Genomic DNA, 20,027 nt, shown 5'->3' on the forward strand with positions numbered 1-20,027 from the left:
ATGACAACCACAGCGCAGAGATAGTTAAATCCGACTTGTCGGAAAGTATCGGTTAGATATTAAGTCCCGAACTGGAGATAGCGGCCTGCGTGCCATGGTGGTATTTTATAATTGGGCTTGCCTGAAAAAAAGCTTTTTACCATCCTTTTACTATCGATAGTTGCGCCTCGGTGGTACGAAAGTACTACCATTGCACGCAGGCCGCTATCTCCCGTTCGGGACTTAATATCTAACCGATACTTTCCGACAAGTCGGATTTAACTATCTCTGCGCTGTGGTTGTCATTTTGTGGATCTGCCCAAGCTCACCTGATGATGGAGTAGGGCTCCGAAACCGGTAGTGAGAGCATAATGACAAACACAGCGTAGAATTAAATTTCTATATCAGCAGTTAAGTGGCAAAAATCCTTATTTAATTTTATTATAGTATCTTTTAATGTAATATATTAATTTGATATGGTAATCGCAAAACAATTTCCGATGCACGTGAACTTTGAGTGACAAGCGATGGCGATAGCGCAGCCAGATTGTGATGGATTTATGAGATGAATGTTAATTTAAAAGTGACAAACAATATATTTAGTATATCATTTTTAAAAGATTTTTACGTTTTTTTTTAATTTAATAACTAATTAATATTGATTTATCTGTTTTATAGCTTATTTTACTTATTACATATTGGCAAAAACTAGTCATTATGAAGATTATTCTAAGCGTTATTATGGGTTATTTATTTATTTATTGATGTACATCTTACAATGCCATAAGTGGTAATAACAAGTAAGAGGGTGCTATTAATGCACAAACTTATAATCACAGAATTTAATATGAACTAACGTAGAAATAACTTTGAAAGTGGTGTAATGTGCTTATCAATCAAACTTCTGACTGCAGTCAAGGGTAATAAAGGACCTTTATTGTCACGTTCTCGTTCAAAGTAGTTTATCAGGGAAGCTACAAGTCCTTTGCTTCGACTTTTTAAATGCTTCGGCATATTTTCAACACACAATTTCAAGAAATGCAATACAAAAACTCGAAAATTTAGTTCTTAAAAGAACTGTTTGTGCTTAAAAGTACAATTAAAAAAAACAATATGAAAATAGGCAAAAAAAACAACAACACGATATTATACAAAATAATGACTGATATTAGGATAACAATAATTATTATCCTTATTAGGCTAGATCTACTGCCTAACCTATCCTAATGATTAGATTAATTTACAATTAATTGTCAAATAATCAACGACAACCTTGCTGAAAACGGCGCAATGTGACCAACATAGCGATAATAAAATTCGGTTTAAACTAATTTTTGCAGCTTTAATCTAAATAAAATATCTCTTACAATCATTTGCTCTATAAAGTCAAATGAAGAGCTGCTTGGTATCTTAAATTATACAACAAAATTTAAACATTTTTGCCAAAATTTCATTTAGTCAGGTTTATAGACTAGTGTCAATGTCAATATGATTGATGACGTGCATCGGAAAATGTTTTGCGATTACAATACTTCAATATTACATCAATACGACATTAATTTAATATATTCATTTGATAGGTCAACTAGCGATCATGTGTCATATTGCCTGTGATACTACATCAGGAGTATTTTTTGTAATAAAATACTGCTTTTTAGGCACGTTTTCGATGAAGGCAGTGACGAGTACAAAATAATTATGTTGAACAAAAGGTACCTGAGTTTTCGCGTGATAAAAATCAACAAGGAATGCGTTAGAGGATTGTGGGCTGGCCAACAGCAAGAATTAGTTTATTTAAGAAATAGGAATCCGGAAAGAGGTATCTTATTTTTTATCCTGAATAATGTATAGAATACTAAACCGGTATTGACATTTTCAGGAAGTATTCAAAATGCTAAACAGGCTCTAAGGAATATAATTAATTCTTCATGCGACCAACCTATCGGGTATCCGATTTATGTGTCACCATTAACGACCAGTTACGCAGAAACGAACGATCAATACTGTTCGTTGATTGGTGGATCAGTTAGCTTGAAGAAGATCAAAAATTATGTGTTTGATTTGTTTAGAAGGTATGTTTTCCTTAAGTTTTTTTGAAGTGTAGTATTTTTTATCATATTTCTTAGAATACGCAAACGATGTGGGGAAGGTTGTTCAAGTGGAGCCTCAAATAGAGAAGAAATAAGCATGGGCCATGAAGGGGTATACGCTATGACACCTATGACATTTCCAGCTGCACCTAGACGATCTACGGACAGTTTTAGATCGGCTGGGAGCATAGGAAGGGGATCAAGCCTTAGCAGGGGATCTCTAGGTAAATTACATAAGTTTCTTCTAATGCTAGAGTCATTTTCACAGCTTCCTTGATGGAAATCAGAGCTGCAACAAGTCAGTTTTAAAAAGACTTAAGTCGTAAGTCATTTCTAAAATTAAAATGATTCATGTCTTAAGTCAATTTCAATATAAAGTTCAAATGACTTAAGTTTTAAGTCTTTGACTTAAATCATTTTCTTTCAAGTCAAGTCATTTTTGTAAAGACTTAAATCAATATAATATGCAAATTAAATCAGTAAAACGACTTAAATCAATTTAATTTTTTTTCAAGTCCAGACAACCAGAATTCAATTTAAATACTTATTTTCTAGCCGACCATACCAACAGGTATGGCGTTCAACAGCAAAAAAAGTTTTTTTAATTTCACTCAAAATGAGTTATTTGGGCCGTCTGTCTATCCGTCTGTAACACGATAACTCAAAAACCGCTAAACCGATTTTAACCAAATTTGGCACAAAAATACTGTGGCACCCGAGAATCTGGCTATTAGTTTTTGGTGGGGGTGGGGGATTGGTAAGGGGGCATGGGAGGGGGGGGGGTAAAAATTTAAAAAAATCGTAACTCCAAAATTACAGTAGCTAGCGAAACGTGGTTTTCAATTTAAGATTAGGAATAATATTTCCAACAAAATTTGTAATAACATCAAAATCAGTCAAGTCGCAGTTTTTGAGATAAAAAAATTGGAAAAATTCCTTTACTTTGAAACTAAAAGAACTGCCTATCAACTTTTTATTAACATATTTTAGTATGCGCGGCTACTATACGTGCCTCCCGGCGCCAATTTTTTAAATGTTAATATTAATTTTCTTGAATTGCCACCCATTACCGATTTTTTTAATATCTATATTAATTTATTGTAGATACAGATTAGAATAAAATATATAAACAACTATAATAAACATTAAAAAAATAAATACATCAAGGACATAAAAAACACACATATAAAAAGATCAACTTAAATCAAATTAAATTACGTGGTACTTTGTACAAGTTGTTCCATTTTTGTGTGTTTTACAGCGTTTTTCGTTTATGAGCAGCGGTACAAAGATACAGTTTTCATAGTAGCTACATTTTTATGAAACTAAAGATGTTAAACACTTATTTGATGCCGCTGTTAATAATTTATGACAAAAATATATGGAAAAAAAGACTTAAATCTTTTAAAAGATTTAAAACATAAAACACATGAAAATGGATGGCACCCCGTACAGAGTGTAATAGCGAATAAAGTTGAGTTTTGTTTTATTTATTTCTAGGCGGTAATCGTGGCAGCTTAGTTTCTGTCGGCAAACCCACGAGTTCGACCTTGGTAAGTCTTACAGGATTGTTCAAAGAGAAAGACGAACGCACTAGCGATACCCAGAGCCAAAACAAGAACTCGACTGAGGATAAGCCTGCTGAACAAAAAGACTCTACAGATAGTACAGAAAATGTTGAAAGTGAATTTGTCGCTTCACGAGTTAAGGTTAGTCTTTTTTGTTAAATTTATAAGCTTCATTTAAACCCTCAAAATTAGTGGAATAAATAAGTGTAAATATCTGTTATTTTTTTTAGATATTGGATCCAAATTTAGTTTATGACTGCATTAATTTGGGCCGAAGGATAGATGTGTCATGGCCGACTGAGTATATGCGATGTCGCGGTGGTCGTTCCTATTGGAAGGATTGGGTGCCTAAAACGGGCATGGAAGGACCGGTAAGATTTTAAAGTATTTAGAATTAAGTTTTATTTTTGTTCAATCACTAGGAATGTATTGAAAAATTGCAATATTACAGATAAATAATGTCTATACCACTGCTGCAAAATGTATGTACATTACAACCGAAATAGGAAACTTCTTAGTACCTTTACAAATTTTTCAAACCAACTAAAATACTCTTCACATTTTAATGGTTATATTCCTCTGTAACCGGACAAAAAAGAAACATAACTTTAAAATATCGTAACCTAGCTGTAACAATAATAACCTTTCATCGTTCTGATAGATTCCAAAAACGCTAATGGATAAAATAATCAAACGTATCTATCAAAAAATTGTGTTACAATCTTAGTAGTTTTTTCTCTATTGCGACGAGATATATACCTTGAAATATTTCTTCTCATTTGGTATAGAATCAATATTTTCATTTTTTGTTTTATATATCTGGATTTTGACCTAGGCCTTATATAGTTTTACATACAAAATGAGAGCGATCTTCATTTCAGAGCCATCGTGGATAAGTAAACAACAAGAACTGTTGCAAGATATCAACGACGTAGTATTTTCTTTTTTCCTTGTTGCATTTGCGAGATTGCTACTATAGGCTTGGTGCATTCTCCGCCGGTGCTGCCACCGGATAATATCGTAAACAACTAGTATATACAAATACATGGGTTTAAATAGCGAGTATATGAAAAATTTATTATATAATTATTGTAAAAGTGTTAGGAAGTATAATTTGTAAAAATTCTAAAAATAAAAAAGTAAATATTTTGATATCTTCAGAAAGTCTAACTTGTATTATAATTTATTATTCCAGCTAAAAAAACTTTTTAGATAAGTTAAACTACGGTAGCGAGCATAGTTTTAATCACCGGTTTTGCTAATGGGGTCATAATTGGGGCTATTTCGGCTATAACGAAATTTGTTAAAGGTACGTAATATTAATTTTAGAAGATGTTCATAAAACTTTTAATCACTAGTCCGTTAAAGTATACCATTAATATTGCAAATTATATTGTATCCTCTCATAGTATGTCTATTTAATTTTTTTAACTTTACGACAAACTCCTCCAGTAGACGCCGGACTGTTTTTTTTGTTTGATTACCCCTGCTCTTCGCTGTATTTTGCCTCTAGTATATTTTGGGTCAATTTTGAGATGGCTTCAAAGTAAAAAACCTTTTGTTCCGTTGAACTACTTGAATCCATTTTTGCTTTTGATCGAATCCGTGTAAGAAACTATGAAGCTATAAAATGTTGTTTCGGGAGAGTTGAATATCCGGAAAAGTTGAGTTATTGAATGTTATTGCACCCAACAACGCCCTAATTACGCTCTCCTTTACGCGTTAACATTTTTTCGGGAATTTTATTAACATTTTTAATTATTAGTTCTAATTCTTTTACGCTTCTTTTTTACTATCCGAAACAGCGTTACATCACACAAACCTCGTACCTGAGTGTTTCATAATTTCAATAACTGCACTAGCGAAAAACTAAAATACTTAAATATTATGACAAAGCCACGATTTCAATATTATGTTAATTCGATCAAAATGAACTGTAACCAGGACGGCGTGAAACACATAGAATTTCTGATTTCTGCCGAATACAGAATTTTTTTAAATCAACTGAAACGCACCAAGCCTATATCTATCTTTGATCAGGAACTAGGGTCCACGTGCCAATTTTGAATATGTTTTTTAAAAACTAATATACAACTATAAATAATGAAACTTAGTAAGAAGTTAAATAAATTTAACTTCTAACTGATCACATTTGCATCCTCTGCAATATTAAAGATAATTCAAATAAACCTTTTTATTTGCTTTAGGTTGTTCATAAGTGGACGCCTTGCCATAGAGATCCCAACAAGCGGTCTCACGTAGATAGAACAATTTTATTAGTTCAAATCGATGACAAATACGTTCCTATTGCAGAAAGTGGAGTACAAGATTTGGGCCCAGAAGTATAGCAAAAGGGGAATTTAGGTAAATACCCATATTTCCATTTCTTCTATTTAGTTTTTTACAAAAAAACACACATATATGAGGCGTTGCGGATAGTAAGGGTGAACTCAACAAAAGCTACTTTTGAGAAAATTGAGTTTAAAGAAATTTGCAGACGGGCGAATTCAGCAAAAGGGCAGAGTAAAATAAACATGAACTGACAAGCAAGCTTACTAAACGAATCAGTCACGCGCTGGCAATATCGGTTCCGCGCGAGATTGTTGAGTTCGCCCTTACTACCCGCTCGGCTATCGCATATCTGAAACTTTCGTTTATTTCAAAGTGTTTGTTTGAAGGCGAAGCAAGGGCGAAGTCAACAATTCGATCGTTCTATGAGGTAGGAATTGTAATGTAAAATGAAATTACGAAAAAAATTTTTTTTGACACAATGTTGAGTTCGCCCTTACTATCTAACGCCTCATATTTGTTCATCGAACCCAGAAGATTCCTTACATAAAACCAAAATATGGAAAACTTGATAAGCGCCGATTTCTTAATTTTCGTATTTTAAAAAAATATAGTAGGTAGAAACTAGTCCCTACAAAATGTATGAACTATGCAGGGCAATAAGTTATTAAATCCTATGATATACAGGGTGAGTTTCATACGATGTTGTCTACGGATATCTCGAAAACTAGTGGACATAGAGAGTCGGTTAAATGGGAAAAGAATTGCAGTTTTGTGGGGTCATAAATATGGCGCCCTTCAAATATGTTTTTTTCTTTGAATAAGAAGATTAAGGAAGAAGCATATCAAAAATCTTAGTTACACCGCGATGGGCCTCAAATATGGCCGACTTAAATTCCGGTTTATCAGTGTCGTTCTAATTTTATTTAAAAAATGTAAAACTATGATGTAGGGTAGACGTGGGGTAGACTCAATAATTTGTTGTTTTATTTTACGTTGTGAATAAATGTTGGTAGTTATTAAAATTGTTATAAAAATATATAATTCTAATAAAAATAGATAAGTTATAATAAGTATTTATTAACACAAACATCCGATACGCTACTGAAGCAGGTAAGTCAAATTAACGTATCTAAATTCTTTGACATCTAATCTTTGACAAATAATAAATAAAGCCTAAAATGCAAGAAAAATATATAATTTAGTTAATTTAAGTGAATTTCATAAATGATCGGTTTACTACACGTATGTATATTATACAGTCACTTGCTAGCGAAAAGTTGTTCCATTATTTCACTCAATTTTTGCCGAGATCTACCGCACGCTACACAACCAACTATTTTAGAGTCTTTTTCGATAAATCGCGATAGTGTCACTGTTAATTTAAGTTCTGCCACAATTTCCATCTAGATTTACTACCTTTATACAACTATCAGTAGTAGAATAAATAATAAATAACATAAAATAAGCTCCGTAAAGACTGACAAATCCACAAAATTTCAAATCAAATTCAAATGTGTCAAATGAATCGTCAAACAGAACTGTCAAGGATCCCCACCCTAGAGAGCTTTTTCCGCCCACCATGCATGAATACATGGATAGCATTATGCTCCTTCCTTAGTCTTCTTATTCAAAGGGTCGCACTGCAAGCACACCAATGGACTGACGCACAAAAACGAATCAATCAAAGAAACGCGATATACTATCGTCTTTGTCAATCACGCTAACATTTTAGAATAAGTAGGAGGAGCGCAGGCAGATGATTAGACCGGGACTTTAAAAACCTACGTCTGCGATAAAAATTTACGTTTTTAATGTAAAAATGATAGCGCGCGTGTCGATTCTAACTTCACCAAGCGATGAATCACTCCTAAACATTCGTGGCGTTTACTTTAGAAACCTGATTGTTAGTCTGGTTTCTACGCATTTTAACCAATGAGAAACGTGCTGACTAGTCAGTGATTCTTCTGAGAACAGACCTTAAAATTAGTAAAATGGCGCTTATCATGTTTTTCCCCTTGACCTTTTATTTAGTAAGAACTAAGTCAAGTAGTATGTCATCTGTCAAGTGGTATGTTTAGTAAACAGAGATATTCAGTCACACTCCACGTCTATTCTATGTTTAAATACCTATATTTATACAAACAGTATATTAAAAGTTACATGGTTTTTAGGATTTTTTCTATTGGCGGCATATGATGAAACTGGACGAAAGACTTGTCAAGTTCTTGATATTATAGAGCCGAGTCCATTCCTCTCGGACGATATGGTTTAAATATCAGATCAAACCGAATAAGTTCTTTCCGAAACCTTTATACAGGGTGTTTACTATCAAACTGTTTATTTGCCTTATTGTACTTCCAATTTATAAAAATAAGGCACGAACCTTTAGAGCTATTCATTCCTTTTAAATAAGAGAATGTCCAGTGACATCCGTTTTGTACTTTATATCTTTTACATTCCATTATTTATTTGTATATATGCACCACGTGTGACTTTTTTTAAAATGCGGTGTAGAAGGCACTAAACTATATACATAATGTTCTTAAGGATGTCATTTTTGGACGGTATGGCACTTATATATGGAAAAATATTTAATAAAAGGCTCTAATCTTGAAATTTACATTAAAGTGAATACATAAAAACACTTTAGTTAATAAACAAATCAAATATTATTTAAATAATACTTATACAGGAATAAGTAATTTTTACAATTGTATTTATATTGAGTCATTTTACTTAGAGGCAGTTTAGATTTGTCCTGTACAGAATAATATTCAGTGAGATATATTATACAGATATACGATTCCAGTAGACGTCAGACATATAAGTTGAAGTACACAACTTAAGATTTTTTGTGGATTTCCTTTTATACAGTGCTGGCAACTATTACTTTTGGGTCGGAACTTACCTGTGTGGAAGGAAATCGCATAGGGATCTTATTAAGTAGGAGTGAGAGAAATGCGATGGTGTGCTGTTGCGGAGTTGCCGGTACACCTTTCCCTATCAGGTAGACTAAAATCACGATCGCAAACCGCTTATTTTTAAACGACTTTTTGTTCGAAAAGATAACTAGATAAAATCATTAGATATGTTTCTGAGCATCTGAAATGGAATTATAAGGATATCGTTAGGGTGTCCATTTTTTATAACGATAAAACTGTCAGTAATCGCGATAATTTAAAAACTCAACTTTTTAACACATAACAATTCAAACTTAAGAACCATTTTAGAAACTTTTTTTATTTTGAAGATCGGATCTTTTATAATATGTTTAAATGAGAAAAATTCCACAAGGTTGCTCTTTTCCATTCAAAAATTTTAAATTAACCATCCATTTACTTCTAGTGCATAGCAATTTATTTTCAGCAATCGTGTAACTTTTATATTTATACAGATTTTCACATACTGTCTCCGAAGAAAATATAGCAGAAATATTAAGAAAGTTTTTGAAAAAGACTACAATCAATTATTTCTAATAGATTTCGAGATATTGATTTTTGAATTCAGAGTTCTAATAGCGCAATCACGGTCGAACACTAACTCAATTCCACTTTTTTTACCAAAAGTGCACGTGTTTCTAACTTGCACTTAAAAATTTACAAGCTATAGGGGAAATTACAACGACTCGTTAATAGATAAACAAATAAAGTATCGCGAGGCGTAATTTAATCGTGAAGAACGCGTGATGTACACCTTTCCCTAGAACTTTAAGTACTGACAGAGGTACTGATCGACCGGCCAACTGCGACAAATCTGCTATATTCCCTTCCACGTCTCTTAGCAATGTGTACAGTTTCTCGGTTTATTTCATACGTTTGGCAACCTGTTTAGTGTTCTCTCTTTGTTCAGTACATTATAAACGCATTGTACTCTTTTTACATACGGAAATCTCGACAAAAGACTAACCTTTGCCAGCCCTTAGTATATGTTGAAGTACACAACTTAAGATTTTATGTGGATTTTCTTTTAAATGAGAAGATTGAAGCTTCATTCAGAATCTCGAAATTAGTGGATTAAATTAGTGGTTTCAATTTGCTTAGAAGTTTAATCCTCTAATTTCAATGTCTGTAATTCAGAACGTCAAAATTAGTGGTAGTAATTTTCAATTAGTGAAAATAGTTAACAAACTTCTAACTTTTGCCACTAATATACTTCAAAATTTGTGACTAATGTCAGTTTGGCCCAAAGGGGGCCTTTTCGTGACCCCAAGGTAGAAACTTGGCTATAAAAGTCTGTCCACAAGTCTTTAAAAATCATATTTATCTATATTTTGATGAGACTTTGCATGTGAATTATTATAAGAAAAAATAAAAAGATAAGTATAAAAAAGACAGTATAAAATAATTAATATAGCCTTTTTAAACAGTCTAATTTGAATAAATCTAAAATATCTCGAGCTGTATGCTTTAAGATATGTTTGACAGCTACTGGATCTTAAATTATATGTAATAAAATGATAATTAGATACATTTAAGTGACATTATTAGATTTGTTAATTCCCCAAAAATGTTTTTTATATAGATTTGAATGAAGTTATTTTAGAAAAAAACCTTTTCTTTAAACACTGATTTCAATACTAGATTGATTTAAAGGTATAGACGTTATTTATATTGATTTTATTAGTTATTGATACATCATTTCCCTTGGTTATTGTCAATCAAGCTTACAAAAGATACTATTTTATAATATACATGTTGTTAGTAACTTCCATTATTGGTTGCATTTCCTGCAATGGAATTCTATTTCGATTAAAAACTTAAAAATATTAGTAAAATATACGTTTAAGCATATTTTGTTGGTATTTTTAATTAACTTAACAAAGCTATAGTATAAATATATAATAAAGGATTTCATCACTTGCGGTTTCCAGTCATCTAAATGTGCCAAATTCGGCAAATCGTTACTAAAAGATATTTAAATTTGGTTCTTAATCCTTTATTATTGTAATTCCTGAACCATTTTTTAAAGTAGAATTATTACTTCAATATAAATAAGAGACAAACCAGAAAAAAATAATATTTTGAAACCTTACCTTCCTCATTAATTAAATTATATATTTTACATTTTATTAAGAAAAAAGAAAAAACAAGTAAGGGCAAAAAAGTAACTGCAAAAAAACTACGTTAATATACTTATTTCTTTATATCAGAATTATTAAATGTTTTGCATAGTATACTTATGTGATAAAGGGAGAATGATGTTTCCTCCCAAAATTAACATATAATTTTTGCATACTTTTATATTCATATAGAATTTTTTGTTAATTAATTGACGATACCCATGGGATTTGGTGAAATGTTAAATATTCAGCCACAGAAATTATTTAAAAGTGTCTAATATATTATAAACTCACCGGCAAAAAAACCGGCCACTAAAAACTAGTCCCAATTTCAAAGTTGGATTTCTCGCGAACTACTCATTAGATTTTGATGATTTTTTTTAAAATACTTGTTAATAAAAATAATTGATCAAATTAATGATGTTTATATAATACACTCACCGGCAAAAAAAACCGGCCACTAAAAGCTAGTCCCAATTTCAGAGTTGAATTTCTCGCGAACCGCTCATTAGATTTTGATGATTTTTTTTTTAAATTCTAAATTAATTCCTTCTTAACGGATGCTAAGTCAGACATTTTTATTCCGAATTTATTTTAAGCATATACAGGACGCCACAATAAGACGAAGTTTTTTACCCGAACTTTGTGACACCCTGCAGGGAGCAGTAGCTGTAGTAGCTATTGCTAAAAATGTCGTGATTAAAAAAACAAAATGTTCACAAAAGATGAGGCTACAATGTGATTTGATTTAGCAATAGCTACTACAGCTACTGCACCCAGCTACTGCAAAATGCAATAAATTTAAAAACTGCGTTATTTTCTATCCAATCAAAGTCCTTAAATTCTACCAATAAAATTAATATCGTATCAACGTATCGTCTAGTCTAAGAGCTAGCAACGTTTTCGACAAAGTATTTTAAGACATCTGGCTCTTTGATATATCTTTTACTATGTCTGGCTGTCGATGCCCGTTGCGTTCACTACTGCGCATCGGAAGAAGATCCTATACTTTTTATTAATTTAGTTCTATAAATTCTAGTATTGAATATAAATCGAACATGTCTCCATAGCGCAGTGCGTAGAGTTTCCGACCCATAAACGATGATTCAGAGTTCGAATCCGGGTCAGGGCAAAGACTTTTTTATTTTATTTTCGTTTACATTCTGATAGTAAAGTAGGTATTATTCAAAAAACAAATATAACGAAAACAAAATAAACGAAAATAAAATAAAAAGTCTTTGCCCTGACCCGGATTCGAACTCTGGATCATCGGTTCGTGGTCGGAAACTCTACGCACTGCGCTATGGAGACACGTTCGATTTATATTCAATACTAGAATTTAAAGGACTAATAAAAATATAGGATCTTCTTTCAATGCGCAGTAGGGAACGCAACGTTACCGGCAGCCAGACGGGCCGCATGCTGTTCTAGAGAACATGGTAAAACATATATCAAAGAGCCAGACGTCTTAAAATACTTGTTTTTCCGACGTGGCTAGCTCTCGTACTAGTCGGACAACGAATGCATGAAAATCAAGCTTTAAAATACTTGCCATTTATTAAAGAAACACGCTGTATAACTCGCTCGTAACATAGGAATATTCGCTATTCTTAAAAAAATCCTGGTTGACAAGATCAAAGTGTACTTGAATCAAATACACTTGGACGCTGTCCACGTCTTAATTTGACGCCACTTGAATCGTATCAACTGATTTTAAATCAGTTGGTACAATCTAAACAACATCCAAGTAAGACGCGCGCAGCGTCCTAGTATATTTGATACAAGTGGCGTCTCTACTTGGATCTGGACAAGTACACTTGGATGCTATATAACTGTACTTATAATAATACTACTGGCGTCTAACTTGTACGTTGTTTGTATAGTATTGACTGTTTTGTTGAAGTCGAGTTGAAAGGCTTTTCTCAAAGTAAGTAGGCTGGCTGCCAACTTACTTGGATGCTACGAAGCCAACTCAAACTCTATAATAAAAGTGAGACGCGCGTAACATCCATATAAGTATATTTATATGGCAGAATCCAGTTGAGTTAGTCCAAATACACTTGGACACTTATTTGGACACACTTGGACACTTTCCACCAGCCTTTAAAGACAGCTTTTTAAAATACGGACAATGTTAAATAATTTCTGTTGCTGTAATTTAGTAAAGAATAAAAACTGTTTGCCAAGGCGTCCAAAGAATTATCAAATTGTTATAGTATTTATTTTTAAATAGTGTATATAAAACGCTTCTTATGTAATAATTATATAACGGAAGATATTGAGCTGCAGTGTTCTATACCCTATTTATTATTTTTATTAGTATTAACAAGTCGAAGTTGTTTCTACTATATGTAAAAAGAAAAGCACTAACAGCTCATATCTTTCTTCATTGTTACACGGTTGCCTTAAATAAATATAGACTGATTTTTTTATATGGTTTTGTATAGACATCATTTCTCGGTTAGTTAAGCATTACAACGATCTTTTGTACATTTACTACTAAAGTTTAACTTAGATATGTAAGTTAAAATTATATCCGCACTTGTTGTATGCTTCACTAAAACTACTTCCTATCTTATTTATAGTAGCGGTTTAGTCTTCAATTATGTTGGAAGTTGTACAGGGTGATTGTTTATTATTGCAGAAAAATTCAGAGGCCGATTTTTGAGTTTAAAGTACATTTTATATTAAGGTGTATGTATGTAGACACGTTTACTTATGGAGATACATGAGAAATATTAATACACTTCCCCAATAAATTAACGCGCCACAAAAAAATAACCAAAAGTTTAAGTTAAGTTTTTGTCAAAACCACTTACCCGATTTGGACGATTTTTTTTGAATGATAGGTTATTCTTTCCACAATGTTGCTATACTAACTGTATTTTGATAGGAACCCTTTTTATACTAATATCGTGTGTAGCAATTATAACGTGTTTTTTTTAATAAAATTTGTTACACCCTGTAGAGTTGATCAGTTACAGTATCAAGTTAAAATTGAAATCATATTTTAGCCTTATCTTTTTTTACATCTTGTTTTTTTATTTACTCCACTATCTTCCTTATTACACGAGAAACAACATTTTATAGGATGACATGATCTAATATTGGTTTTAATTAACATTTTTCCATTTTACTCACTAAAGTAAGTAGCAGGCTATGGAAAAACACGGATTATCAGTAAATGTCAAATAGAGATGCTTGTTGTCAGTGTCAGTCGTTTTCGTCCTTTTATTATATCAAAAATATGCAACGTGCACGTGAAACAAGAAATCTTACTGGCGAAGAATGTGCTCAAGCATTAATATTGTCTGAGGATGGTTGGAGCTGCCGAAGAATTGGTGAACGATTTAATGTAACTCACTCAACCATTTCACCAGTTAAGCTTAATTTTCATGCATCCGTTATCCGACGACACGTTGATACGATATTAATTTTATTGGTTGAATTTAAACACTTCAATTGATTAGAAACAGTTAACGAATCGAAGCCTTTAAATTCAACCAATAAAATTAATACGTATCATCGTATCGTCGGACAACGGATGCATGAAAATCAAGCTTTATACAACGGTATAGAGATACTGGGAGTAATTGTCGCAGGCCGGGACAAGGCAGAAATCGAAGAACCAATCCGATTCAGGAACGTTTTTTAAAACTCTCAACATTAAGACAACGTTTCGTAACAGCTCGGACCCTTCAAACTCACCTCAGAGATACTAATAACAAGTACAAGTTTGTACAGAAACTAACATCTCTATTTGACATTTACTGGTAATCCGTGTTTTTCCATAGCCTGCTACTTACTTTAGTGAGTAAAATGGAAAAATCTTAATTAAAACTAATATTAAATCATGTCATCCTATAAAATGTTGTTTCTCGTGTAATAAGGAAGATAATGGAGTAAATAAAAAAAAACAAAATGTAAAAAAAGATAAGGCTAAAATATGATTTCAATTTTAACTTGATACTGTAACTGATCAACTCTACAGGGTGTAACAAATTTTATTAAAAAAACACGTTATAATTGCTACACCCGGTATTAGCATAAAAAGGGTTTCTATCAAAATACAGTTAGTATAGCAACATTGTGGAAAGAATAACCTATCATTCAAAAAAAAATCGTCCAAATCGGATAAGCGGTTTTGACAAAAACTTAACTTAAACTTTTCGTTATTTTTTTGTGGTGGGTTAATTTATTGGGGAAGTGTATAATCTTTAAAATATAAAACGATTTAATACGAATCGTAACGCAGCTTTTACGTCTTTCCAATGTGCAATAGGTAATTTGTAGTTCAACATTATGTTAGGTTAAGATTATTTATCTAATATCCGATTTAAGGTATGTCTGGGATCAGTTCATATTATTTAAAAAATTTCAAGTGCGTTCCAAAATTAATAATTGAGCGCGTTCCGATTTTATTATACTGGGTGGTCCGAACAGTATTTCGAAAACTTTGGCAGAATATTCTGCAGATAAAATAAGTAAAAAAGTTCATATAAATGTATGTCCTAAAATGCTTAGTTTCGGAGATACAGGGTGTAGAAGTTTCATTTTTATTTCGATTTTTTCCAAATAATTTCTGAAGTGACGTCAATATTTAATGAAAATTGGCGTCTGGGAGTTCTTTGATATGAGAAATTTGATTTTGGTGTCAATATGACTCCTACTTGTAGGTGGCGTCACCTACACGTGTTTTAACTGTTTTGAAGAGTAATAACTATACGTCCGTACCTGTGTAAAACTACTGAGTGAAAAAATATAGATTTCCGCGATTTTTTCTGTTAAAAATGTCTCTTGGTAAAAATCGCTAAGAGCAACCGTTCTCAAAATATTTAGAATGGAAATAGTCAATACATGTCATTATTGACAAAAAAATAAACATGTTGAGTAGATAGTAGATAGTGATTTGACTGAAATGATAAATTTGGGAACTTCTTATTTTATTAAATTAATAATACATAAGACCGTTTCTGTTGAAGTTTTGGTAGAAAAACATTTCAAATTTAGGATTTCAGTCTAATAACTATTTAGTCAACATGTTTAATTTATGTCAATGATGACAGATATTGATAACTTCGATTCCAAATATCTGGCGAACCATTACTCGTAGCGATTTTTACCAAGAGACCTTTTTTACGGAAAAAATATCGTAAATGTACATTTTTTACCTTAGTAGTTTTATACAGGTACGGACGAAAAGTTATTACTCTTAAAACCAGTTAAAAATATGTAGGTGGCGCCCTCTACAAGTAGTAGTCATATTGACATCAAAATCAAATTTCCCAAGTCAAAAAACTCCCAGACACCAATTTTAATCCAAATATTGACGTTACTTCAGAAATTATTTGAAAAAAATCGAAATAAAAATGAAACTTCTACACCCTGTATCTCCGAAACTAAGCATTTTAAGACATACATTAATACGAACTTTTTTATCTATTTTTAGCTGCAGAATATGCTGCCGAAGTTTCCGGAATACAGTTCCGAACTACCCTGTATTTAAGTATCTAAAAAACAATAGTATCCTTTATGTTGGTAACAAAACAATTCCTGACACACATAAATTTTTTGGCTATGATTTTAACCTAGTTCAAATCTTGCAGCGCTTTTAGATGGAGCGGACCATCCGCGACTTCGAGCAATTACCATGAGTTTATATGAACAATTTCACATGGGTCGCGTATGCTCCGTCCGGATGATTTCGTTCGACGGCTATCTTGAAAAAACACGCGTGCGAACAGCGCGGACGCTCCGCTTCATCTGAAAACGCTGTTGGTCTTTAAATGTTTTTGCAATAATAAAAAACCACTCCATTTAAGAATGTTAAAAATGTACGCGTTTATTAAAGATTTTTTATTACACAGCATACCAAAGCAACTTTAGGTCTATTAGCAATAAATCAAACAGATAAATGGATAGTCAACCATATTGCAGACAAGTTTTTAACATTCTTATGAGAATTTTTTAGTGATATTTATTTCATACATTGTTATAGACCATTTATCTAAAAAGGGAATATCATTTGTTTAGTTCTTAAAAGGTATAGTTACTGTGATTTTTTCGTTTAGATGTTCAAGATCTAAATTTTGTACAAGAAATCCTATTAAAGAAAAAAGTAATGTAAATAATTATGAATTGCCTTTTATTTAGAAATTCGGTAATTATTGGGAAAACTGAAAATCGTCCGATTTTCACCAAAATTGGTATACACTCTATTTTGAGGTCGTAGATTACGAATCTAAACTTTTTTCTTGGCGGTCTCTTACCGTTTTTCACAAAGACGGACAATTATTTCAACATGAATTTTTCTCTATTTCGGCCCTATAAAGTAATAATTTCACTATATTTTCATTATATTATAGTTTATCTAAAAGCCACACTTGATTGGGGAAAGAAAAATGTCCAAAATTTTACTGAAAAACATTATTCTTAACAAAATAACCTCTGAAAATAACAAAGAAAATTGAGACAAGATGGAAGTTTGACATTTGATATATCATTCTTTCTCTCTCCTATCTAATGAGAGAGACAAATATATTCTAGACCTAATCTAGAAATTTGAAAATTTGCAACGTTGCCATATCTTTTATTTTTTCGGGTGACTAGGGATTTTAAATTAGCTATTATGAGATCGACAATAATTAAATATACAATTAAACCACGAAGTTGCACGAAAGAGTTTTGATTGCATTGGTTACAACTTCCATGCGGAGGGTGTTAATGTTTTGTTGTTATATTATATCAAGTTATAAAGACTATTTATAACCGCGAAGTTGCACGAAAGAGTTTTGATTGCATTGGTTTTAACTTCTTTGCGGAGGCGGTTATTCTTTTTTTGATATAATATAACAACAAAAGATTAACACCCTCCGCATGGAAGCTGTAACCACTGCAATCAAAACTCTTTCGTGCAACTTCGTGGTTATAAATAGTCAGATCTCGTTGGTAAAATAGCAATTATGATCGCCTTTCGTAATCCCAGAATGAGCGAAAAAACACGCTAAATTTAGGTTTAGCATTGGCAACGTTGCTTTAAATGCCAGAAACACATAACCCAACATTTTCAGATTGTTTACAAATTTATTTTAGCAAATTTTCCTCTATTATGCATAGAATTGGTTAAAAAAGTAACAGAAAATAGCAATAACATCATTGTTTATTGAATACTTAACAAAACATGTGCTAGAAAACCTGAAAAATATGAGAAATTAAGAAAAAGTCGATGTTGAAATAATTCTCCGTTTTTCTGAAAAACGGTAAGAGACCGCCAAGAAAAAAGATTCGTAATCTACGACCTCAAAATAGGGTGTATACCAATTTTGGTGAAAATCTGACGATTTCCAGTTTTCCCAATAATTACCAGAAATTCTTCTGTGCTTAAGTTTTCTAAAAGGAACTCTAAACACGTTTCTGAAGTATTTACCCAGCAGCGTTCAGTCGATTGACTGTTTACTAATCAAGTTCTGTCAGATGTCCTTTCAACAACTTTGAAACCAGTAAAGTATGCAGTAAAGTACCAGTATACTTTTTGGAGTTAATCCAAGGTAAGTCAATCATATTCTTAATATCATTCTTTATAAAAAAATATGGTAATCGCAAAACTATTTCCGATGCACGTGATCAACGTTGAGTGACAAGCGATGGCGACAGCGCTGCCAGATTGTGATGGATTTATGAGATGAATATTAATTTAAAATTGACAAATAATATATTTATTATATCATTTTTTAAAGAGTTTTACGTTTTATTTTTAATTTAATAACTAATATTTTAGTAAATAACTGATTTATTTGTTTTATAGCTTATTTTACTTATTACATATATTAGCAAAAACTAGTCCATTATGAAGATTATTCTAAGCATTATTATGGGGTTATTTATTTATTTATTGATGTACGCCATAAGCGGTAATAACAAGTAAGAGGGGGCTATTAATGCACAAACTAATAATCACAGAATTTAATAAAAACTAAATTTGAAAGTGGTATAAAGTGCTTATCAATCAAACTTACTTCTCTGACTGCAGTCAAGGGTAATAAAGGACCTTGATTGTCACGTTCTCGTTCAAATTGTTTATCAGGGAAGCTACAAGCTCTTTGCTTCGACTGTTTAAACGCTTCGGCACGTTTTTAACACACAATTTCAAGAAATGCAATACAAAAATTCGAAATTTAATTTCTTAAAAGAACTATTTGTGCTTAAAAGTGCAATTTTTAAAAAAAGACTACGAAAATAGGCAAAAAAACGAGAATTGTTCACAAAGATTCAACAACAACATGATATTATACAAAATAATGACTGACGTTAGGATAATTGTCAAATAATAAAGGACAACATTGCTGAACACGGCGCAATGTGACCAACATAGCGATAATAAAATTCGGTTTAAACTCATTTTTGCAGCTTTAATCTAAATAAAATATCTGTTACAATCATTTGCTCTATAAAGTAAAATGAAGAGCTGCTCGATATCGTAAATTATACAACAAATTTAAACATTTTTGGCAAAATTTCATTTAGTCAGGTTTATAGACTTTAATGTCAACGTCGATATGATTGATGACGTGCATCAGAAAATGTTTTGCGATTACAATATGCTGCTTAATCCTCTGTTAAGAGGATGATTAACATCTGATTTTTCATGCATCCGTTATACGTTGATACGATGGTCCGACGCGACGGTGCTCTGATTGGTCATAGCGGTTTCGCGCCACTTTTCATCCGTAAATATTTTACTTCAGCCCGCCAACGGACCCGTTCATACGATAACGGACGTTTTGACACTTTTTTGACAAATTTAATCTAACCTTAATAAAAATATAAGTAAAATAGCAAAATCGTTATGGAAACGAAAATATAAAATGGCACTAACGCAACGTATATCCGATAAACGGAGGCATGAAAATGCAATAAATTTAAAAACTGCGTTATTTTCTAACCAATCAAAGTCTTTAAATTCTACCAATAAAATTAATAGCGTATCAACGTATCGTCGGACAACGGATGCATGAAAATCAAGCTTAACATTTTTTTAAA

General features: G+C 32.0%; 1 protein-coding gene across 1 annotated transcript in view; it reads left to right on the plus strand.

The window, feature by feature from the left end:
- LOC115888121 (pecanex-like protein 1) overlaps positions 1 to 8,877 on the plus strand; it is a 68,734-nt gene extending 59,857 nt beyond the window's left edge. Inside the window, exons 28-34 of the mRNA XM_030907705.1 lie at positions 1,638 to 1,798; positions 1,859 to 2,051; positions 2,106 to 2,293; positions 3,570 to 3,778; positions 3,868 to 4,008; positions 5,845 to 6,001; positions 8,101 to 8,877. Of these exons, the coding sequence (XP_030763565.1) occupies positions 1,638 to 1,798; positions 1,859 to 2,051; positions 2,106 to 2,293; positions 3,570 to 3,778; positions 3,868 to 4,008; positions 5,845 to 5,985 (1,033 nt within the window). The 3' untranslated portion in view covers positions 5,986 to 6,001; positions 8,101 to 8,877. The remainder of the gene's footprint in view (positions 1 to 1,637; positions 1,799 to 1,858; positions 2,052 to 2,105; positions 2,294 to 3,569; positions 3,779 to 3,867; positions 4,009 to 5,844; positions 6,002 to 8,100) is intronic.
- Positions 8,878 to 20,027: the final 11,150 nt, after the last annotated feature.

The sequence above is a fragment of the Sitophilus oryzae genome, unplaced genomic scaffold (genome assembly GCF_002938485.1).
Source record: "Sitophilus oryzae breed Bouriz unplaced genomic scaffold, Soryzae_2.0 scaffold_684_pilon_pilon, whole genome shotgun sequence".
NCBI lineage: Eukaryota > Metazoa > Arthropoda > Insecta > Coleoptera > Curculionidae > Sitophilus > Sitophilus oryzae.